Here is a 25,259-nt window from a genome sequence, read left to right as displayed (position 1 = left end):
TGCAGCACCAGCTCAGGCACAGCCTGTTTATTAGATCAGGAGCAGACCAGTGCCTGTGCTTCCAAAGCTCCCGGGCCCTGTTTCAGGTCCCTGGTACCACATACCTTTTGTTAGTCTTTCAATGTGTTTCTGAATCTCGATGTCCACATTAAAATGGACATATGTGTCCTCCTTTCTCAAAGCCACGGGAGTATCTTGCACAGGAGTCAGATCTATCCCATTTAAATCTGGAGGAAAGAACAGCATGAGAATGGCAGAAGCTTCTCAGACTTAAGGTCCTGCTTTAAAGGATTCATGAGTCACTCCTAATCCTGCCACAAAAAGTTAATGCACACCTGGATTTTCCCCTTAAACTTAAAAAAGGGGCAATCATGCCTCTTCACAGTCATTTAATTTTCTTCTTGATTGCAACATGAAAGCAGCTAAAGTTCTGACAGTATTTCAGATGAAAAGTTGGAATTCTCCCTCTTTTTATTTTTAAGAGTTCATTTCTTTCCACTCTCAGCAAAAGATTCCATTCCCTCTGCACACAGGACTCCAGCAGAGCTTCAGCCTGAGTGGGATATGTACCAAAGGCTGCCCTCCACACAGGGTCTGCAGGGCACAGCTGGCACAGCTTCCACAATCTGGATATGCCCTGTCTTGTGCCTAGACCCAAAGTCCATTATTTCTCTCGGTTTTTCCAAGGATAGAGGCATTGTGGGGCCACAGGCTAGACTCCAGCTCCCAGCACCGGCCACTGGTTGTGCTGCTCAGGCACAGCCACCACAGATTCTCACTAAGCCTCTGCTGTTTTCAAGAGTACATGTGTCCTCTTACTCCCTCCCCTCTCATTACTGATCCCTTTCCCTCTGGCAAAGGAAGTTGCTAAGACATGGCCAAGATTACAAGTATGGACACGTTGTGCTTGGGGCACAGGCTGAGGTCGGGGCCCTGGAGCACCACTGATGCCCTTCATCCAGGGTATGGGCTGGGATTTGCCAATGTCACATCAGGAATTAACCTCTTTCCAAACCTGCAGAAGAGCATCTTGGTATAGAACCAAGGAAAACACCTGCTCAGTGTCTTCAGACTCCTAATAGTGAGAAAAAGACTTTTCAGAGTTACTTTTCTTGACTAAAAATCTTGAGAAATAAAGTATCAAAAGGCACCATTAGCAGACTAGGTGATAGCCTGCCCCCTCCACTTTTTGATCCTATTTTCTACATCATTCCTTGGCAGTCACCATTTACAGGTAAGTGAGTTAGGAAATAGAAAGCCACATGTTAACAGGCAGACTTGTTGGGAAAGCAAGCCTAGCAATACACAGTCTCCCTTAGTTCCAGAAAGGAAATGAGAGCTAGCTCTGAAGGCAAGCAGCAGTTTTACCACTATGTAATAAAACAAACACTTTGGTGGCAAGGAACAAGGAATGTTTGCTTTAAAAGTTCAGATATGGACTCAAGTGACACTTGATACTGTGACCCTTCCTTCTGCCAGCAAACATCTCTGGTGGAGGAAGCACTGACTGCACATCTAACAAGTCCCTACGTTTGGTATCCAATGGCACATCTAAAGAGGACACATACAAGGTCGTTATCACAACTGATAACCAGAGGCTGCTGGCTCAGCTACAAATTTTTATACAATAAACAAAAACAAAATACCTCCAAAGATTGTAAAGAGAAGCAGAAGTCAAGCAGGGCAGGCTAAGGGTAAACAACTTTGACTACAGGGGCTTCCTGCTAAGAAATGCAAAATGGGGAACAGACACTCCCACTAGGAGTGTGAATACCAAAAATCTCAGTGTCAAGCAGAAGACATCAACCATGCTGCCATTTAAAACAGAGAAATCCTAATACTACCTATCCTGGAATGACAGAGAAAGAAGTTCTTCCAGATTCATGGAAGCTCTCAGAGGGGGAGGCCATTTGCCTACCATGCTTTGGCCAAAACATTTCACTGCCAAGGCTAACATATATTTTATATTTTATTTCACTTCCAAGCTTTGCTTCCCAGCTTTATACCCATTCCTCTAAACATTAGGGCTTGGAAAGATTATATTTGCTTTATTACAAAATTAGTTTATTAAGAGGGCAAGAATGGAGTCAGCAGGCTGTGGTTCACCATCTCCAGAAAGCCCAGAGACCAGTATGTGTTGGGGAGTACGAGCACTCCAAACAGATCTTAGAGCCAGCTGAACAAGCTGGAATGGAGAAGCACTGCCTGCCAAGTCACTGACACTCACTCAGCTCCCAGCACGGGGAAGGCACCCTGGAGTGCACAGACAAGTGTGTATCCTGCACAGATTCCCTTCCCAGTATCTCTCAAATACAGAATTTTTCCACCCTTGATTAAAGCAGAAGCCTTAAGTCCACAATATAAAATGCAAGTAACAACAAACATTTTTCCCAGCAGGCTGAAAAATCAATGCAGCTTTCAGAAAATGCACTCTGTCCAAACTAGCGGTGAGGAGCCAGGAACAGAAATCATTACCCTTTACACTGACAGTGATGTAAGGATCAATGCACTGCCCAGCATCTTTCAGACCAATTTTCTCTATGTTGATAGTGAGTAACGTCATCCCGGGTTCAGATGGCAATCTGGGTAACAAAGTACCTGGAAAGAGTAAAGCACATTATTAACCCTTTGTGTCATCTTACAGCAGAGGCCTTGTTTGTCCCATCTTCTCTCATGGAAGATGATGTTCTCCTTAAGGGGTTCGAAGCTCCAGGATTCATATCCCAGTAGTACACAGCACTATGGGAATGTCTGTGTGCAGAGACACACAGCATCATTTGACAGATTTCAAAGCCCACACGAAAAAGCGAGGACTGTCTCAAGTCAAATCAATTCATGAAAAACTAATGCCATAACAACAGAGAGGAGCTTTGTTCAAAGTGTTATTTCTTGCTGTCACGCAGAATAATTCATTCATGGAACTCGCTTTATATCATCTTGGAGGATTAAATTTGGGAGGCTGGATTCAATCTGCAGTTGAAGGAGCTTCAGACACTTAATCAGGAGTCCCACCCCATTGAGCATGACTTGGCTTCATGCTGAACATTTACACTGGGAGATTAAGGAGGAAAATGGCCTTGGTGCAAATCCCACAGCACATAAGGGAACTAGAGGATTGATTCTCAATTATCTCAGTTCTACTGGCCTCTACTTAAAGAGAGAAAAAATAGTATCTGCATCCCCCAAGTTGGCTTCTGCCTTAAGGAAGGAGTTTCCAGCTCTGCATGAAGAACAGTTTGTATCAAAACTTGGTGGTCAGCATAAACGAATCCTCACAGTGCTAAGGAAGACTGTGCAGCTGGCAAGAAATCCAAACTGCTCAAACTTACTAAGAGCCACAATATTCTGTCATCAACAATGGAGTAGGTTATTTCATGCTGAATTTAGCAAAAACCGACACACTTCAAGCCTCTCTCCAGCATTAGATGAATTAGCACCAGAACAGAAAAAGCTCGGACTCAAGAGCAAGTTTGATTTAAAGTTTTGGTTTTCTAATGAAAAAAAAAGTTATCCCCAGGCTTAAGATCTAAAGAAAGTAATAATTTCCTTTGACAAGTCCGAGTTTTTCCTTGATACGTTTTTTTCCTCTTGAGGAGCTGGAGAACCAAGGACTTGTTGTCCTGTGAGAGAAAATGATTTCGCAAGAGGGGACCATGTATTCTGCCCTTAGAACTAGAGCCACAGCTTCAGCAAGATTTCATCAGCATTCCTGAACCCAGTCTCCCTCTCAGGATCATTAGCAAGACCTGAATTCACATCCATGATGCTGTATGTTTCTGTATTCCCTGTCCTTGTGGCTGGCAGGCTCATGGCCTCCAAAGTACCATGTCTGCAGCCACTTCACAACACACCACAGCAGAACTCGACCCACTGTTCTGAAGCAAAGACTTCTGATATTGGGTGAGAAATGTTAAAAGTAAACTCAGAAGAGAGCCCTCATTTCTGCAAAGCAGCACATGCTCTAGTTAACCTTGCTGTCTCTCTTGAACAGATGTTCAAAGACAGAGTCCTTACTTCAATCTAAATGAAGGTAGAAGCAAGCCCCCCTTCTCTTTGGCACAAAACTTTCCTCTGGCATTTCTCAGTTGCCTCCTAAAAGCAGCATGGCCCCCAAGAGCCAGGAACAACTCGGCCTTCAGTTTTTCCTGTCCACCACTCAAAGGGTGATGTGATACTTGATAGAGAAATCACCAGAAAGATGCATCAGACTGGCATTTATTGTAAAAATAGTGGCCTAAGAAAAATTATTCCGTTTTTGCAAAATGGTTTCCAGAATATGTGACATTGCAGAGTTGCAATGAACAGAACAGTCAAGGCCACTTCCAGGAGATAAGAGAACAGTAGGACAGAAAGTCTCCAAGGAACAGTTTCCTTTCTGCATCAGTGAGAGGAACAGTGGACTAGAGCAGCTGAGTGTAACCTGTCCCCCGTGAGTCACAGCCCTTCAGTCAGGCCTGGTGCTGAAGCCTCTGCAGCCACCTCAGACAGGAGCCATCAGCTGACAGTGGCCTCCCCACAGTACAACTTCACTGAGGCTGGGCACATCACACTGCTCTCTGCCCCCATGGCTCTGGCCCATGGGCCTGCAGCAGGCTCACACTGGGGCCTTTCAGGAGAAAACTGCCAGCCATTCCAGACACAACCACAGGGCATCTTTGCCAGAGTGGGAAGGAGCATCTACAAATGATTTAAGTGTCCTCCTACAAAGCGTGTTTCAGAGCCATGACAATGATCCAACCCTACAACTCTCTGCCACCAAGACACAGGTGCTCAGTCTCTCCCTTCCCAAACTCCAGTTCAGAGGTGGAGAAAAAACTGACAAGTCTGCTGGGTTCACAAATGAAAATGGTTCACAGAAGAACCCACTGCAAGCACAGCACTGGAATAAAGTCATATATAACCAGGAGAAAGGCAGGAAACCTTTGCTGTTAGAGGCAGCAAGCCATTGGTCAGTTCAGCTCCCTATAGCACAGAAGTCTAAGTACTCTGTGTGTAAGATTTCCCAGAAATGTATATTCCAGTAAATAAAATCCAGCTACACCTACCCTTGGCTACACAACTTAGAATGCCTTCATTAGCACAGCAGGACTTCTAGAGAGCTATGTAAGGTGTGTCAACAGATACAAGCTTCACTTTTTCTGGTACCGAAGGCAAACAAAGATCAGTACAGAGGTGCCCAGCACTGCAATTGTTACCAACAACTGTATTTTGAGGACTGGAACTGAGAGCTGAATGAAGAACATCACAGCTACGGGAACATGACCAAAGAAATAACTGTACCTACTAAAAGGTTCTCATACCTTCATTGGCTCCTGGGTTAGATGGATGGGGCAATGTGATAACCATGAAGCCATGCATGTAGAAGACAAGACCATGATCAGTTAGACAATACAGTCACACACTATGGATTAAAGGCATAACGAAGCAAGGAGTGCAACATGGTTCTGTTAATTCAGTATGGGAAGTTCACTTCATTTATAAGGCTCAACCCAGAAGGCTGCAAACTGCTTTTGTTTAAGCCTCATCAACCAAAGGAAGAGCAACAGACCAACCTCCAGTCAGGTAAGAAACCTCACAGTAATTTGCATTCAGTGGGGAAAACAAAATCTGTGTTAAAGTACTGCAAAACCACCTCAGGAGTTTAGATTATTGTAGCTATGGGGAAGTTTACCTTAATGCAAAAAAAGTAATTCAGAAAAGTCAGATATGAAGTCTATTAAATAGATGACAATGTAAAAGAGCAAGTAAGTTCACGAGTTGCTCTCACCTCCTCTTAAAAGCATGATCTTACTGAGAAATAATTCTGTAAGAAGTATATGCCCCAAACATCTCTTCTTTCAAACTTGGCTCCCCTTCTTCTTTGAAAATGATTTAACTGTAAAGTCAGTCTGTTTATCATTAGCTTATATTGTTTCTTAGTCCATATACAGCTTTTATGTCCACTACATACCTACAGCTCTGATGGGTTGCAGAGGTACCTGTTGGCACTGTGGCAATGGTCACAACCTTACTGATTCACCACCACACCAAGAGCCACTCAAGGTCTCTCTGCTGTACTTTGGACAGACAGAATGCATCTCCATAAATGGATTTATCATGGTGAATAACAAGGATCGAGACAGCAAGTGTCAGCAACCAAAATTCACAACACATTACAGCCTATTTGTGAGCTTGGCACAAACAAGTGTAGCCTGTGCACATCTACATCAGTCCAGCCTGCAGGGACCACATTCAGTACCATGCCCTGGCTCACATCTAAGGACACAGACGTGTTTTCTCCAGGCACAAGTAACGCAGCACCCCAGCTCTTTCAACCGTAATTCCAGTACTAGTTTCCTTACTTCTTATCTCATTTCTGAAATACAAAGTTTGTCAACCAGCTCTGTTTCTCCTGCAATTACACCAGGAACCTGAAGAACCTCTGCTGGAACATCTAAATTGTCAAAACCTGAAGCTACAGGTATATCCAGTTCTACAAGTGCTTTCAAGCGGACAAGGACTTAAGCTATCAAAACCAACATCCCCTCTTTATCCTCTCAGAGCTTGGCTTCACTCTAAGCCACTGTCTCACCAGACAACGCAACACAAAAATCACCAGCAGCAATTTATCACATCTCTAGCAGGATGTGATGCTCCTTGCAGGAGAAACACTGCCACAATTTACATTTTAATGCATTTGAAACACTGCACACAGTACAGTTAAGAAAGTGCACGGGATAAAAATACTGATCTTGAATAAGGAATAAAGGCTAATTATTTGAGGTAGATGGTACCACCCTCACAGGTTATTCATACAACTATTTCACAATGAGACATTGTTCGCTGAGAAAAAAGTTCCCTGGCCACCTTTGTGGTTCTCCAATACAGCATAAGAGTTTACATTAGCTTGTTGCTCCTCACCCAAACTTTTCAAATCACGGGGGAGAAAGGAGCTTCTCAGAGACAGAATTTAGAGATGCTACATAGGCTGGTATGGCAAGGCAAGTGCCCCTACCTGGAACCCTAGCAGGAAAAGAATTTGGAGACCCTGCTCCAGCTCCTCCTTCCTCGTCATCCTCCTCAAACTCCAAGTGTTCCTCTTCTCCAGGTGCTAAAATCTTCCTGTAAAACACAAAAAAGAAGAATGAGACCAACAATCACTCATCATCTGGCATTCAACTCACAAGCCAGTATCTGGGTACAGAGCAGGGACAACATGCTTTAATGTCATTTCATACTTCTTAACTTCTGCCTGTACCTATAGATTCTGACAAAGATTGCAGGAGCTCAGGCCAATAGAAAGCACAGTCTAAAAACAAGACACAATACTGGCAATTTCAGATGTAGGGATGTACCTAGTCCTGATTTTACCAAAAGTATGGCCTTGATTTTTAGTGGTAGCTAGACAAACAGAACACAAAAGTTCTTTTATTAACCAGTTTACACAAAGCAGTACAGCAAGTTGGTGGCTCTAGAAATTCTAACCAGGCCCCAGGCTATGCTCCCTTTCAGATATGTATCCATACATGAAGTGAACCAGTTCTCGCTTACCTGAGTGGGACAGGCTGAACATCAAAGGGGAACTCCTTGTTGTAAGTGAGGATATTCTTTAGGACTGCAGAGAGGGGAAAAAATAAGAATCCATACTCATAAATCAGCACTAATTCTACTACTTTGCAAAGCTATCTACATTCTAACAGCATCTTCACACACGAATAATAATAACAGTATTTAAAAAATAATCACACAAAAGGCACCCCTGTTCTCTCATATTTTAAACACAGCACAGCTGTGATCCAAGATATATCACTTTAACATTCAGAGAGGTGAGCTGCAACTCCAGAGCGAAATCACCACCACACTCACACAGACAGGGAAGTAAATGGGGCAATAACCAAAAGCATCATGAGAAAAAGCTACAGACCCCAGGGTGACGGTAACAATCTTTGGTGGCCATTGAAAGGAGGGGGTGGTGTTACTGGCATCAGCTCCAAACAGACTGAAGTCTCCAGAACTGACACACTTCAGCACACATGGAGGCTGCACATTCAGGTAGCCACCATGGGAGACCAAGTGTGCTGGTAACACAAAGCTTTGGTGAGATTTCCTACTTCTTCATTTCACATGCTTTGTGGTTTTGTTTGGTGGTGGTGGCGGCTTTGTTTGTTTTTTCTTTTTATCTGTCCTTGGATGTCTGGGAAGGTTGGCAAAATTCAGAAGAGAGTGCAATATCTGAGCACCAAGCCCCATAGACACCAACTATATCTCCAGCATTCTGTGGAGAACAGCTTTGCCATTTTTATTGGAAGCTTGACTCAAGTTTTAGTAATCACAACTTTAGCTATTATTTCCAGACACATTTACCAGTAAAAGCAAAACTTCCAAAAGCACATGAATGAAATAAGCATTTAATGACTCAAGGGCCTAAAAATTTAGAAGAAAACACCTGCTGGGAGAGGCACTCTCCTACCAGACAATGAATATCCCAGACTGGGTAGGGGGAGAGAAAAAAAAAAAGTGATTCCTCTCACAGAGCCTCACTTTGCAATAAGCCCTCTCAGAGCACAGGAAATCTCCCCTTACAACTACTGAATGAGAACAAAACTCTTTTCAAACAAATGATTGGTATGATTACACAAATACCAAGAAGTACTTAAATACCAGTTATGTTTAAGGAACCACTGCCAGGCCCCTCTGCCTGTGCTACAACTCAGCCAGTGGAGGAGAGCTTCTCTCTCTGTCTTCACACTCACATCAGCCAGCATGGGCTCCAGCATTAGCTTACCAGACACCATCTGAATGCTCTAAGAATGAAGTATCCCTCAGGGAAACTATAAGGAACCTAAAAAGTCTTTCCAGTCTTTACTCACACTGATTTTTTTTTTTTTTCTGATTTCTGTACCACTATATGGGAGGTTAAGTACTGCCTGATTCCAGCCAGACACAATACATAAATACAGAGGAAGGTTTAGGCTGCCTTCAGTGAGAGCTAGCAAACCAAACTGATGCCATGTCTCTCTCTCCAAAGGCTTCTGCTCTAAAAGATCAGTAATGCAGATCTCAACATGAATCTTAAGAATGACAGACACTTCCCAACAGAAAAGAAGCTGATCAATAGCAGACAGTCATCTTCCAGTGCAGCTGAGGTTCAGGAAAGGAAGGGGATTTTTACCAGTCTCAGAATTCCCCAGCTCTGGGAGAGCTACACCACATCAGAGACAGAAAGTGAAGCTATCCCAGGCAGAAAAACCCCAGTAAAGTGAGATCTCTTACAGATCATAGAGACATTATACAGAAGAGACAAAAGTAGCTATCCTCCCATCTTCCAACAGTTGGTAAGTACTAGATTCCTCTCTTCCTAGTAACCAGTTATTCTCACTACTTGAACGAACAGCCCCTGAAAAAACCCTCCTAGTAATACATTTCGGACATCACTAGAGGGCACAAAACGCTCCACTGACACGAGCGCAGGCAAGAGGCAACAGTTTTACAGCGCCTAAAATCCTGATGCTGCCCGAGGCCGGGCTGAGCACACACCCTCCTGCCACAGAGCCCACCCTCCTGCACACGGGCACTGGGTGGGCACCAGACCTGCACACAGGAGCTGCCTTCAGACACACTGGCGGAGTTGGGAACAAAGGTGATGCTGAATGTTCAGCTCAGAAGCAGAATCTCTTGCCTTTTGCTGCAGAAAGCTATGGCTCAAGTTTTTAAAAAGGTTTCAACTTTGTCTCATCACCAATAGCAAATAATTTTTCAAAGTTGTAACACAGCAGTTACTGAAGTGCTGGTTTAAACATCGTAAGGATAAGCAGCAAAACTACCACACTCACCTGGTGAAATACTTATTCAGTCACTAAAAAAATAGAAGCTAATCAGTAAAACTTTGAGGAAAAGGAAAATCCTTTGCATCTACCACAAGTGTGACTTTCAGTTGATTCAAATAAAAATAACCAGATCATAGGAAAAAAAATTAGGTTACAACAAACAGGAATCTCCCTTGTAATACCAAGTAAGACATCAAAGTTTTAAAAGTTTGGTTTGGGCTTTTTTTGGTCTCTGTTTCATTTTCAAAAATATGAATCACCCCTGGGAGAAAAGAGACCTTTCCCTTTGTAAGAGCTGCTACTTGGGAACATGATTCACAGTAAGTTCTCCATGTGTGAGGCAGACTAATGGGAAGATCCCAGTATCATGGCCTCCACCTATGTTGTTTTCCAAGAGAAAGCTTTTTAAAAATATTGTTCTGCAGGATCTCCTGTAGAAGCTCTCTTTTCTTTTGTGATGTTGGACAATACCACATTGATTTATCACCAGTTGGCACTTCCTTGAAAGATTTCAAAAGAAATTGTCAACATGAGCCATAAGACCAGGACATATTAACTGTGACAGTGATTTTTTGTGATACCTGTAGTGATTTTTTTTTAAATAGACAACGTAAAATAATTCAGATACCAGGCTCCCCAGTACAACCCAGTATCTACCTGTCTTGTAATACACATACACTGAGTTTGACCCTAGTTGCTTAGTGGCTAGAATTATCACCCAGGAGCACAGGCACAAGGGATGCCCCAGCCCATCCATTTGTACTGTGTATTCTAACACTGCTATAAGCTCCCACAAAGAAAAGGATTTGTGAGATCCAGTGTGCTAACAATGACTTCACACAGTGCAGTCTCAAAAGAACTATTTGTATGTATGGACCCTCCTGTAGCATTATTGTAGCACAAACGATTCAGTGACAAATCCCATAAACAAACAAAAGTAGCCAACTGCTTCACTTTCTAAGCTGCATGAAATGTAAGCTCAAGTAGGAAAAGTTAGAACTTGACAACAAAGATTGGGGGGGGGGGAAGTAAATCTAACAACACCCAAACCAAATTTCTCAGCCATTTTGACAGCTTCAGGCACGAAAGTAATTAAAACAAGCCAAATTGTGTGAATAGCTGTTTTGTGTGAATAGCTGTTTTCGTTCCACCCTAATGGAATGGCTTGACCTAACAAAGGAATCACTTATTTGCATTGCCAGCCCAGATTTTTTTAGCTTTTTCTAGTGCAACACAAAACAAAATTGACAACACACAAATTAAAACACTATTTTATGAGATGGCTGGTGTTGGCCTGATTAAGATTTACTCTATTCAAGATACACTTAAAAACCACAAAACAAAGGCACAATTCAGAGAGAAAGAGGCCAGAACGATCCAAGTTAGACAGCAGCATTAAGAACATCAATGTTCAATTGTTGTCGTAGAGGCACTCGTTCTCCTCCAAGGAAAATAACTCTGTGTATTTGAAAACCGATGGCCACACACTCTTCCTCAGTTTTAATATAGTTGCTTGTTGTATGAGGCATAGGCTGAATGCACTTCACACAGCTGAACAGTTTTTTTGACAGCTAAAAATCCGTTTTCTGATGGAGGGCAAGATAAGCAACAGGACTGCTGCACAGTAATCGAAATTTTGGACAGGATTCCCCTCCCTCTCCCACCATTCAGTCACTCACAGGGCATTTGCAAAACGGAGTCTAAAACCCACAGTCATTAAATGATTACAACATTTTAAATACTTTGTAAACAGAAAGGGCAGTATCTATACAAAAAAAGCCCGAATCAGAGGATTCAGAGGTCAGATATGCAAGATGTAGCCTGAGAAAGACCAAATATTCCAACACACAGTTAAACCCCTTCCTGAGTTATGATCTTCACAGATCTGGTGGTCTTGTAACATACCTTCACTTACCATTTTCAGGGAACAGTTTAAAAGCATTTGGAGTCTATGTTTTGGTAGAGATATTAGGAAACTCAGCTCAATGCCCCACTTCTTGACAAGCTTTTCCTTTAGGATCCTGTGCAGAGAAGCTCAGCCTAATCATGAAGGGGAAGCACTTCCCTGCCCATCATATTTATCCCCAGGATCACCCTTAATGATACAACTGTGTCATAAGCAAAATGTAACCAACTGTCAGCATGAAAAAAGCTCTTCCACATCTGCTGTTCCCCAAGAACTGCAGAAACATTGACATTCAGGATAATACTGGTTAGATGTGGAAGCTCTAATCATAAGGATGCTTTGAGAACACAGCAGCCAGTGTTACAGGAAGGAAAATGAAGCTGATAAATAGATACTTCCTACATGAAAAAGTTATTTCTGGATTGACATACCAAGACCTGACCCAGGATCAGTTGGGAAAAAACAACATCACACAAAACCCTTCAAAGACTGACTCACATCCTCATTTTGACTCTTAACTTAATTAATCTGGTAGCTTTACGGTGGGAGGTGACAAGTGATTGGCTACCATGAGCACAAGTTAAATATTTTCAGAAGAAAAAATAAATTTCATGCTGCAAGGAGGAAGACCACAAAGTGCTGAAATTCAGTTCAAGCAAGAAAAGTGCAGGTAAATGATATTATATACTACTGGATACCTTAAAATACTATTTTGTGCAAAAATTAGCAACACTCAAATTACTTATTTAATAATAAAGATGAATATATTATCTGAAACATTCAGAATACTATGAAGTTACCCACATTACATTCCTTAATACACATCAGTTTCTGTCTACATGGTAGCAGACATTTGGAAGAACCACCTAAAACCACATTGTGGTCAGTCAGTATTTGTGATGCTGTCATGTTTTCCACTGTCATGATAAATGTCATTCACTTAAAACACAAAGATACTACTTACTTGGTTCCAACTTCTTCAGATCCTCAAGCTTAAACTCATCCTGTGATTGGGTGGACTAGGACATCACAAAGAAAGAGTTAAATGTTAGGATGCACCTCCTCTCAGACAGAGCTACCACATCTTAGAATAAGCATGCAGGGTGCCTCCTTTGTTCAAGTGTACTAGGTTACTTCAAAGCTACATGCTAAAGAACCCAAATAAAATTTCCCCAACAAAGGGTAGGTTTCACAGGTGAGGCAGGAAGGATGTTACTTCTCATTTATTGAGAACAAACTTAACCCATGTTCCAAGCTCTAACGCAAGATAAATATTTTTAAAGGAACTAGTTCCAAATTTTTACTTAATACACACAGGAACATTCACAGTTCAACACTGAAACATGGGCAGAAATTACAGCATACAGAATGAGTTTGACAAAATTCAACTAAGAGCTCACTGCAAATGGAAGAGGAATTACCACCTTGCCTTTCTCCATGATGCAGTTTCCTCATCTGTCTGTAGCATATACGTGTCTGGTTCTCAGTAAGCCTATTTGACTTACTAACCCAACAGAAAAACTCTTAATTTTTTGTTCTGAGGTAGCTCACCAGCAGTTTGGTAAGCTGAACTAGCTTGTTCTGAGACAACAAGTGGTGCAAATAAGAGGACTGACATTGGACGTCCTCTTTTAGGTGGAGGATCAGGTCTTACCTACTATGTGACTGCACCCTTGGCATCTCTTAAGATTACCCATTGTTTCCAACATTTAAGGCCCAGTGAGGTTTTTTCTTGATTTTGTCCAAGAGTGGCTAGGGACCTTCTGCAAGACTATGTAAGGACAGCAAAGCAGCTATACCCTTCCTGTTAGGTGAGTGGGAAAAGATAACCACACTCACTGCTTTAACCTCTCCTAAGAAACCATAACCAAACTGCAGGAAAACAAACCCCTCCTCAAAGCGAAGTGGATGAGAAGTTCCAGTAGCCTCACATGAGGATAGAAAATCTTTGAGTTACTGCTGAGGAATCAACAGCAAGGAAGGCTGGTTTTGCACGACATCTCCCCAGCTTGGCAGGTTATGACATGGCTGCACCTTCTGCTGTTGCCCCGAGACGTGTCCCACAGTGGAACACGCCTGCCCTCATCACAGTCATGGTGACCCAGAGCAAATGCAACACCCCTCAAACACCCCAGGTTAGACCAAAATAGAACAACAGGTAGAGCTAACCAAGGAATTCCTCAAACACTGCATGGCCTGGAGACTGGGCAGCCTCACCTCATTAGTCCAGCTCCAGCAGCTGTATCCCAGCCTCTCAGGTAATTGAAGGCAGCACAATTGAAGGAGCTGCTGCACCTTCTAGAGCCACACGAAGTGCTCTGGAGTGCTGCTGTGAGTAACTTGATGCAAAATTTGCCTTTCACCACTCTTGGTTGGTAAAGAGGTAATCCAGTAACCCAAACTTCACTTCCATTGATTCATCCCTTCCCTATCCACAGTCTTTCGGAAACTTCTCTCACTTGCCTTTCATTTTAGGGATAAGATTGTGCTGAGAGAAAAAGATATTCACTTCCATGACATCTACTTTCAGTCTAGAAAAAAGCCCAAAGAGTAGTTTATAAACCATTGTTTTCCCACATTTTTCTACAGCACTGCTAGTTTTCGTGACTGCTAAAAAGTCATTTTTATTCTACACACACACTCTTCCTCATGGTCTATTATGACTTGTGAAGCAGCTGAATTAGTGCAAGGGTCACTCGGGATTTTTTTACCCTTGCACACAAGTTAGGAAGACAAACTAAACAGTTCTGAAGGAGGAAAATGAGACAGAGAACCAAAGACACAAAATGTGCAGTTAAATTCCTGAAAAAACCCTCGCAGATGCTCATATACACACTGCAAGTCCTTTTCAAGGCAGTCACCTGGGGCATCATGTCGACAATCTGGAAATTCCAAGTGTTCAAGGGTTTGTTCACCCTGTTTTCAGAAGTTTTAGCTATTTCTGAAGACACTAAACGAGCTTTAAAAAGCTCTACAGTTACCTATTGCTAAAGGATGAAGTCAAACAGGAAAAAGAGTGATACCTGTAAAGCTGCACTTCTCAGTTCCAAGCATGTTGCAATTTTAGCTATGGTTTTCTGAAAGGGAAAAAAATATAATTTAGTACTGAAACGGCATTCTTCCAGATTCACATTTTTAAAGAATATAAATACAAACAATTGCTTTTTCTTGCAAAGATTTCAGATCTATTATTCAGTACCAGATCATTCAGCATCAAAAGCCTTTTTTATACACAAGATTTTCTGAAAGCACAATTGATGAAACAGACATCTGCCACTTAACTCCCCTCCCACAGCCCAGCAACACAGATGGGGGTCATTCACTCAGCAGAAACTGTAATAATGCTTCTCACATCATAAACTGTTTATAAACTCAACTGCTCTCAGGTGATAGGGGACTGAAGAAAAATAAAACCAAACCAACCAGTGTATTAACTTCTGAGAACTTGAGTGGCTTGTTCTTATTTGCTCTTTTAGGAGCCATGCCTACAGCTCCTCTATCAGGCTCACAGTCTCAGCAAACCAAGTCCACCCTCCTCAGATGTTACAGCAGCACTGAAAAAACACAGTTCGCTTCTGCAAGTTTCAGTGGAAGTATAAAGGTGGATTATTTTTCTAACTTTCTATTTTTGGCATTTTAAGAGATTTAAACACCAAGTGAATCATGGAATATATTCTTCGATTCAAACTTCTCAGCAATCTAAAATATGTCTGACCATAACTGAATTTCTCATTTTCATTTAAAAATGCAGAACAGAGGGAAGGGCTTCAAAACCCATTGCAAGCAGTCTTACTTTGAAGATAGTGTTAACCTTTTATGTCTCACAAAACAGTCATGTTTGTTTCTGTCACTACCAGCTGAAAGGAGGAGTTAGGACTTCCATATCTCTTATCAAGTGGACACAACTGCCCAATGTGTTTTACTTTACCTTGCCATCACAAGTTTGTTCATTAACTAAAAGCTTTTGGTGAATTAAAACTCAGACTATCTGCAGAGATAAGGGCCACATATAAATTCAAAATGCTCTGTGGAACACTTATAAGGCAAGAAAACCATCAAGAATGAAGCTACAAAGAAAAGCAGTTTATTTTCAAAGTAAATTTTCCCCCAGAAGGAAGATTAAAGTTGAAATATGCACCTGTAACTCATTCTCTCCTTTTAAAAAAGGCAGTATTAAAACAGCTCCCCCACAAGCTGGACGTAAGGGGAGGATAAGATTTCCTAGAGCACAACTCTAGCATCAAAGAACTTCAAGAGTATGGGCACCTGGCAAGTTATGCAGTGTCAGTCAAAAGCCAAAATGGAGGGTTACATTTTTAGGGCTCCAAGAGGTTGGTAGCAGCAGATAAAAACCAAGGCACCTTCCTCCATCATCTGCCCTGAGAGATGTCACAACTCCTCCTCAGTCAGCTCCTGGGCCACCACTAGTTTCATTAGGCTGGGCTAAAAGCTAAGGGACTCCAGTTTCAGTTCACCTTAGGGCACACTGAAAGGTGAAAGAGCTCAGGAGCTGAATCATAAGCAGATCACACACCAACACCTCCACCAACAGCTGAAGTGTGCAAAAGCCTCAGACACCTGATTTTCATCTGCCACCACAGGCTCATCAAAGCTTTTGAAGCCCTTTCTCCCCAGCTGACATCTCCTCTCGCCTTAAACATTCTGTTACAACATGGCATCGGGCCAGACTTTAATTTCTCACAGTTTTTACTACTGTCCATTGTATGGAGGTCTTTCAAAAAAATTTAGTTCTTCTGAGCACCTTCCAGGAAAGCAGCAAGTGCTGGGTATTAACACAGGACACACAGTTTTCTCCTCTGCCAAGGATGCAGCACATGCAGCATATGCAGCAGCAGTGTTTGGGAATTTCAGCATGGAGTAACATGACCATATGCATGCATGCAACATGGCAGAGAAAAATATTAACAGTTCCATTTCTGTGGAGGCTCATTCTGCAGCCTAGGTTCAGTCAACAAATTCCCACCTCCCCAAAATAAATTCTGCTACTACAGAACAGAGACCCATGACTGGATCTCCAGCACAGCTTGTAAAAACACAGATATTTTCAAAAACAAAGGAGCACATACAGTCCTGGATTCACGTTGAGATTTCCAGACTCGCACTGCACACACGGGTGTTGTGGATTTATCTACATGTACTTTCAGGCTGGATGGGAGGACACCAGGTAGCACTAGAGAAGCAGATTCTCAGTTCCTATAATTATAAAACACTACATCCTCCTAATGAGCTGCAGTGTAACAAAAGGAATTCCTTTTCATATTTGAGAACATCTGGAAAGATTCATTTGCAAAGGTAGATTCTCAAAGAGGAAGGTGTGAAGTAATGGGTAAAAGAAAGGAATCCAGAGGTTCCCTAGGGAAGGGAGGGGAATCTCTGAGGTTTGACTGCAGCTCTAACATTTGCAAAAACCCAGCTGTTTCAATGGTTTGGGTGTTGACTGCCGAGCAAAAAAAAAACATGCCCATCCTGTGTTAGATCAAAACCCCTCCAACTACACAACAGAAAGAGGGCTACAAGTTTGCAGGGTGCCAGCACACAGTCTCCATGCCCCATCACAGAACAGACTTTCATGTGGCTCTTCTCCTCCTGGTCCCTCATGCAGAGCATTAAGCCCACACCATAAGGGAGGTCTCAGAAACACCACTCAAGTCCTGTGTCTGTTGTCAATTCACCAATAAGTTCAGCAACACCACTATTCCCTATGCTGCAGATTCATAACTGCCTGAACTAGGAACCTCCTAACAGAACAAAGAGCAGCACAAAAATGTGTGTCCTCCGGCTCCTGGGGGCTGAAGGGCAATAAATGGCTCTAGAAACAGATTAATTTAAGAGAGTTTGGGAGTCTTAAAATAGTAAAGAATAGGTTTTATATGGAATCTATTGAAATATGGCAAGCTCCCAGCAGGCATTATTCATAACTATTTTTTTAAGGGACCACACCCAACCCAAAAGTTAAAAATGCAGCTAAACACTGCTATCATTTTCAGCTGCAACTATCCCATGCAAAGGCTCCTTTTTGCAGCAGGGAAAACATTCTGCATCTCATTAGAAAGACTAAAGCCGTAATTAACTTTGCTAGTTTAAAATAGTTAAGATTCAGTTTTATGTAAACTTGTGATTAGAACGGGAAAAAAATCAGTTGATCTTGTAGTCAAGGTTTCTTCAGTGCAGTTGTGTGAGTAATGACTGTGCTAACTGTAATGCAGTCAAAGATGTTTGCATAAATACAGAGCCAGAGCGGAGTTTGGCTTTAACGAAAGGTTTAGGCTGTTAGAAGACCAGTAGTTTAATGAATCATGCTAAAACCGTTCAACAGTGCTCTTATTTCAACAAGTTATCATTGCACAAAAAGCACGATTTTCTAATGCTGAAGAGAACTCAGCCGAGCACAAAAACAGTTACACGAGAAGCAACAACTGCGGTTGGGAGAGGGCTTTAAAGGTCACATTTATTGCATAGAGAACTGGGTGAGAGTAATTGTAGCTGGAGGCAAGCTGACAACCACGGCCAAGCCTAACTGGAACAATTCATATCGCAAAACACAGCGGCTGATCATGAATGAAGACAGGATTTTTTAGAGAATGAAGGTAAAATAATGAACAGGAGGATTAAACGTGTTAAGACTAAGGTAAATTCACCAGTAACTGTATCTGCTAATGTTCCATACATGCAGCTTCTAGGTGATGAAACTGTTGCCCGGCCTCCTTACAGCTGTTGAAGGGTGGCTAGATTTAAACACAACCATTTTCTGTTTATAGTATCTGCAGAGAAATTCTTCAATAAAATTCACAATCACTAATGAAGATTCCAACACTGTCAATTATCCAAGTGAAGACAGAGCCTTCCCTAAGGACTGAAACTACAGAATTATGTCCAGCAATAGTTATAAGATGACAACCCCTCAGAAGTTGAAAATACAGGAATGAACAGCAAAATCTGGAGACCAGTCTGCTCTATCAAGGCAAGCAGCATATAGTGTTTCAAAACAGACTCTTCAGACCAAGAGCAAAAAGGCAAGATATGACTATTTAGAAGTCTGAATTCTTACACAAACAAGACATTTATTATAAGATAAATGATAACTGGCTCACAGTATGCCTAGGAAAGAAACTGGTAATATCTGTCAAGTGTTTTTAGATTAATAGATTGTATGATTAGATTAGCAAGTAACACACCATCAATTATGGTGTTGCCATGTCTGCACTGTAACACCACCTGTGATACATGAAATAAACCCAAATGTGGTAAAAGTTTATACAGGCAGATAGGGCTGAGGATTTGAACTTTGTCTTATCCTTTCCCCGTAGCTGTAAAGTGAGTAGCTTTCCCTTGGTACTGCTGAAACCCACCGTCCCTACAGAGTACACAAGCAAGAAACAATGACATCCTCACAGTAATTCTCAGCAGCATGGAAGATCCTTTGGAAAATACATAACTGGAAATCTATAAAAAAAATGGAATGGGGGTAGATCAAGCAACTGGAAATCATAATGAGCTTCATGGCCTTTCAATCTGTGAAATTCTGTGTGCAGCCTTGGCCAGGGATATCAGACAAGCAAACCCTGAAGTTTACACACTCTTCTACATTCAAAAAAAATGAAAAGGTGGCTCTTATACAACATGCAGAACCTTAGAAAGTCAAGATAATAGGGAAGAGGCTTTTTGGAACCACAAGGAAATATCATGTTGGCGGATGCACTGGCAGGAACACAGTTGTAGCTGTTTTGGTAGCTGATTTTTTAAAGGGTGGTGAGAAAGAAGATACACTTCTGTTTAACCAAACTGCTTGCAAAGCCAGCAGTCTGCCAAGTGAATGATATTAGCAATGACAGTAATTGGTCATGATCACTAAATGATATACTGGCTGAGCTCCTGCAGAAACAGGGAAGACCAGAACAGCAAAGACCTTTACATAACACTAAAAGGTTTTGCTGTAAAGCATTTTAAGTGCTTCTTTCAAAGCAGTAGGAAGACTCTTAGTTTTGCTGTGACTAGCATTCCTCATGGTAGAGGTGGGAAAGAGAGTGTTCTTCCAACAAAATGTTGGGGAATTGGGCTGTGCATGTGGCTAATCAAACAGTTACTGCCATTTGATAACCAGACTCAAAGTTTCACTGCATCAGCCACTTGCTGATCTGCAAAAAATAGCAAGTGATATAAATGCAAACCTCTTTTGCAAATTTTATCAGCCTCAGAAACAGGTATCACTCTGCAAGGATTTAAAACCACCACTCTTTACTTTTTTCAGAAGACTGTTGCCTTAAGACACGATTACAGTTGTGCATCTCACATCTGAGGTCAGTTATCTCCACTTCCTGAGCCCCCCAGGCCTTCCCTCATGGCTGACCTCATTCACTTCCACAATCTGGTCCAAGGTCCTTTTCATAAGACTCAGGGAACATCTGGAAGCAAAGTCCTGTGCGGTTCTGGTTCCCATACTCACAGGAGATGATGTCTCCAGAAGTGAGATTAACAACTTCGCCTTCATGGAGTAACTACATTTTCAAAAGTCTCCACAGAGGGGAAACACGCTGCAGAGATAACTGTAGCTGAGAATGATGGAGAAAGCTACCAGCAAGGGATAGAGAGCAGAAGCAATCAAAGAGTAAACAGCTGTCCAACATTAACAAGGCTCTCAAGGCTTACAGTTCAGGAAAAGTGGACCAAATCCTTCTCCAAGATTAAAACTTGCTTTAAGGCAACCATGAGTTTTATCACCTTCTTTGCAGAAGGTAAACAGAACACACAAGACCAGCTCTTTGCTTTTCTTATTGGTACAGGTTAAGGAAACAGTTACAAACCTCTGTCAAATTCTACAAAGGTGCATTTCTTCATATGAGTTTCTTTAAACACATCAAGTTCATCTCGAATTTCTGTAGCCAGGACCCGTTTTCAGGACTAACATCTCCAAGCACAGATCCTATTACTCCAGCACTCTATTATCATGAGACTCTGAGCTAGCAAATGGCAATTTCCTGGTAACGGCTTTGCTCAAAAAAGTGTTCTTATGACCAAGAAATCTGGAAATACAAGTCTCTAGTTTGGTATTCCTAGAGAAAAGCATGTCTTTATAGGACACAAGAAAATTTAAGAGGGCCTCATATCTCAGAAGATTTTATTTTGCAGTAAATGCTTGAGCATATGAGACCCCAGTTAGCACTGTCTACTTAGTTCCACCACAGAACTGCAGTAGTATGTTACTGAGACGAGAAACAGCCTTTTCAACTGAGGGGAGGGAGGGAGGAGTAAAGTAATTCCAATATTTTGAAAGATTATAAACAAATTATGTTCTAAGAGGCTACTAGGGAGTATTCTGCCAGGACCCTTCCCTGTCAGGTGTTACATGTTAAGCTAACATCCCCCTCACACACCCTCCATGTCTGCAGTTCACGACATTTTGTATTTAGACCTCACAACATAAATTGTACTAACATTGAATAAGCAAGTTATCAAACATCACCCAAAAAAAGAAACACCCAGGTTACGAAGGACTCTGGCCAGCACGCATGACATTTAGTGCTACACAACAGAACATCCGTCACATCTCATGACAGCAACTGTTTCAGCCATGCTGGGCTCTGTTTCTGTTTGCGTATATTGAGGGAGGAAAAAAGGTCTCACAAGGCTCTGGCCAGCAAGATCAAAAAACATAACACACATCAACATCTCTGAGTCAAGCTCCTTGACTGAGCAAACAGCAAATGCTCACCTTTTGATCTTCTGTGAATTCCGAGTTGTTGTGCTGAGACTGCGCCTCTTTTTGTAGGTGCCTTGCTAATCTGGATGGGGGAAAAGAAAACTGTAGAGTGGGAACACAACATAAACACACCCCCTTCCCCTGGCTCCACAATATGTGTCAGACAAAAGGTCCACAGACTGCTGCTTCAAATAGTTTTAGAAGGTTTTTTTGGTTGTTGTGTTTTTGGAGGTTTTTTTAAACAAAGTTTTCTATAGCCCTGGTAAGTCCATACTTAAAAAAAACCCAGAAGGTGGACAAAGTGACAAAGTATGGAACCACATCAGGCAGGAAAGGCTACGTATATAATGCATCATGAAGGGAGAACAGGTAAGAAGGTTCTTCTAGCCAACAACCCCTTTTATAAGCACTGACCTTTTTTCTCTCACCATCTTCTTTTATCCTAACAAACTGTAGCCCCTGTGAAGACTCACTGTGATACAATCCCACGTGCATTTCACAGGGAGAGTCTGAGACACGTCAGATTGCCAGGAGGCAAGGACTGCCAGGGTGAGGGCACCCCGGGTTTATGGCACATGGTCTCCCAGCGCTGGAAGGCAGGCACAGGACTGCTTGGCCCAGGCTGCCGGGGTGGATCAGCTCACATTTGTGCCTGTCAGCATCCCAGGCGGAGCAGAGACCCCACCCCTTGTCACCACGGAGGCGGGAGTACCAAGGGTTCGGCAAGTAACAGTAAGCAAACAGCTCGAGAAAGCGAAAGGAAGCTGGAGGGAAGCTATGGGAAGAGTTACAGTTTCCGTCCCGGGAGGAAAGAGAACATTAAACAAGCAAAACCTCTGGGCAATTGTTGCCATTCCCTGTAAATAATTTTTTTTACAAGCAGAGCAGGAGGGAGGACAGGGGGTTGAGGGGAAACCCAGGGACAGCAGCAGTACCCAGGACATCGCAATACTTTTCCACCTGGAACATCCAAGTTTGCACTGTTAAAGGGATTCTGCTTCTCTCCACCATTGGCTTGGTTTCTGGGGGGAGGTTAAAATACATACACCAAGATGCACACAGCAGAACAGATTACTGTCAAAGCCTGTGGCAGAAACAAAGACCAGAACTCAGTTTCTTTGCTTTTTCTCAAAATAAACTCTCTTTAAAAACTCTATAAGGATTGAGGCAGCTGCAGCTTTTAACTGGAACCAGCAAAAACACAACTGAACAGGACGAGTAACTGCACAACGCGGTGCTGTTGTCCCCCTTAGTAAAAAGTAATGATTTGAGAAAACATCACCATAGCAGCAACATGCCACCCACAACAGGCAGCACCACAGCATTAACATTTCTGCAAGCATCAATAACACAACCCTCTTTCCATTTGTCACTAATACAAAAAAAAAAAAATAATCCACCCTAATCCAAATAAATGCATCTGGCATCCCACTTGAGGCTCACTCAAAGTTGGATTAGACCAAGTTCCACAGATGGGGACGTTCAACAGGGAAACCACTGCTAACAGCTCGAAGGGCTCCTGTGTGAGTAAGCACCTGAATGAACGAAGGCTAATCTTTGCACCAAGCTTCTTGCACTTCCAGGAGTAACAAAGACCTGAGTGGAAGGACACAGGAGGTAAATAACTCTTACGTGAGCATCCATCAGGACTTAGCTTAGATTTGGGAAAATCTTTCTCAGCATCAGAAAGCTCACTGTAACCAGCTTCTCCTCAGGCTCCCAGTGTTGATCAGTACAGACTGTGGCGGTGTTCACAGCATCTGGACAACAGCAGCACCACACCTGTTCATCCCATCTCAGGGTGCCATTGGAGAGGGCAACAACAAAAACCCCAGACCATGATGTCTCTCCAGAACTACAGGTTGGTATCTTGTCTGCTGCATGCTTGCAAATTCTACTCCACAGCTTGAAATTGTTATTAATTTACCTGCTAAATCTACAAACAGCAGATATACATAGAGAAAAGGTTTTACTCCTCCCTAGGAATTACCTGCCTGTAATCCCTTGATCTTCTCTCTCCTTTCTTCTCAGTCCTGGAACCACACAGTTCATCTACTGAGGACTACTCAGTAGAAACTCACTGATAAGAGCAGCTTACAACACACCACTACCCAAGAGGAGCTTTCTTACAGATATCACACTGCTCCAAAGTCAGAGCAGAGCCAGGGCGTGGAGATCACCTCAGTTCTCATCCGACACAAGCGATGGAGGGAGGAAAGGAACAGAAGTTGTACTTCAGCTCTCACACTGGACTGTCTGCAAATGTTTAGTGACCTCACCTGTCAGTGAAGTGTGATCAGAAGGAAAAGCACAAAGACCTTTCATTCTGAAGAAACATCATTTTATAAAACTGGCTGCTGAGACTGCTAAGATAGTTTAAAGCATTAGGATCCTACTGGATTCCTTGTAGATACCCACGTAAGGGCAGTTAGTAAAAATATCTTCTTTTTCTTTTCAATGATTTTTTTTTCTGTTGAGATACAGATCTGGAAGAGAATTTCTTTTCATCACTGTGCCAAGGTTTGGATAGTAACAGCTTGCCCTACTCAAAAGACCATCCGAAAACTGCAAATAACTGAACTTGCATCATCCCACCTGGTAAGTGAATGAAATTATGAGATTACAGACTCTCACGACCACGCTGTCCATGGCCAGGAGACTTAGTTACTCTGAATGGCAACTGAACTGGTAGCCAGTGTGGTTACAGCCCGTCCCTGAACAGTGCTACAAGATCCCTCAGAGAGCATCCCTTCAGCTGACTTACTCTTGGGAACAAGTGCAAACACTCTTGATGACTTCCAGAAAATTCACCAAGAGAAACTTAGCCTGAAATACTTAGATCACAAAGAAATAACTTTCACCTTCATGATGAATGGAGTAGTAGGGGAGAGCATCTGACTAAAGTTACCAGGTGTGTTACTAAGGATACCAACAGTGCTCTATAGACAATACTCCTCTGGTGCCAGAGGATTCATGGATGGTGCAGTCCCACCCAGTGCCACCAAATCTGACTGGGGTGCCAGGTTCCTCACATTCCCACCCCGATTTCATCAGGAGCAAAGCACACAAGTGTGTGACGAACCCCTTTTCACTCTGAGGGGTTGGTTAGGATTTTTTTTTTTTCGGTTAAGGCTAGTGCTTCTGCAGCCCATTTGCCAGGTCCCCCCTCCCTTCCCCACAAGCGTGGGGCAAACAGGGCGATGGGATGGAAGCATCCCGGCCCAGGGTTGCCGCGGGGGCTCCACCAACCAACCACTCCGGCGGTCCACGCTGGGGTTGGAAGGGACCCTAAAGACCATCCCGGTCCATCCCCGTGCCATGGGCAGGGGCACCTCCCGCCAGACCCGGCTGCTCCAAGCCCCGCGCCGCCCTCACAGAGGGTAGGACGGGCCGGCTCCCGCCTCGCCCACGGCCGGGCTCCCGCGCCGAGGGACACCCCGACCCCCGGCCCTGCGCCCCGGGGAAGGGCCGGGGGGCCCCAGGGGTGCGGCGGCCGCGGCCTGAGCTCGGCAGGGCCCCCCTGCCCTGCCCTGCCCCGCCCGGGGCCGCTCCCTCCCCGGGGCCGCACTCACATCTGGTACTCGTCGATGGCCTCCACCAGCTGCCCCCAGGAGTCGAAGTCGGTGCCCTTCCTGAAGCTGGCGCCCCAGCGCTGCAGGAGGCTGCGGGCCGCCTCCGACATAGCCCCAGCGCTAGGGCACCATGCTCACCCCGCGCCGGGGCACCGCCAGCGCCGGCACCGCCCCGCCCGGCCCCGGGACACCCGAGCGCGGCGGCGGCGCCTCCCGCCCGCACCGCCCCGCACCGCCCCGCACCGCCCCGGCGGGGA

At 43.3% G+C, this 25,259-nt stretch overlaps 1 protein-coding gene across 1 annotated transcript in view; it reads right to left on the bottom strand.

Annotated features, from left to right (window-relative positions):
- AIDA (axin interactor, dorsalization associated) overlaps positions 1 to 25,217 on the bottom strand; it is a 28,199-nt gene extending 2,982 nt beyond the window's left edge. The window contains exons 1-8 of the mRNA XM_064648137.1: positions 25,003 to 25,217; positions 21,443 to 21,512; positions 14,736 to 14,789; positions 12,677 to 12,731; positions 7,531 to 7,594; positions 6,995 to 7,101; positions 2,476 to 2,598; positions 105 to 227 (exon numbers count right to left, since the gene is read on the bottom strand). Of these exons, the coding sequence (XP_064504207.1) occupies positions 105 to 227; positions 2,476 to 2,598; positions 6,995 to 7,101; positions 7,531 to 7,594; positions 12,677 to 12,731; positions 14,736 to 14,789; positions 21,443 to 21,512; positions 25,003 to 25,112 (706 nt within the window). The 5' untranslated portion in view covers positions 25,113 to 25,217. The remainder of the gene's footprint in view (positions 1 to 104; positions 228 to 2,475; positions 2,599 to 6,994; positions 7,102 to 7,530; positions 7,595 to 12,676; positions 12,732 to 14,735; positions 14,790 to 21,442; positions 21,513 to 25,002) is intronic.
- Positions 25,218 to 25,259: the final 42 nt, after the last annotated feature.

The sequence above is a fragment of the Pseudopipra pipra genome, chromosome 3, assembly GCF_036250125.1.
Source record: "Pseudopipra pipra isolate bDixPip1 chromosome 3, bDixPip1.hap1, whole genome shotgun sequence".
NCBI classification, from domain to species: Eukaryota; Metazoa; Chordata; class Aves; order Passeriformes; family Pipridae; genus Pseudopipra; species Pseudopipra pipra.
This window is presented reverse-complemented; position numbering and strand designations above follow the sequence as displayed.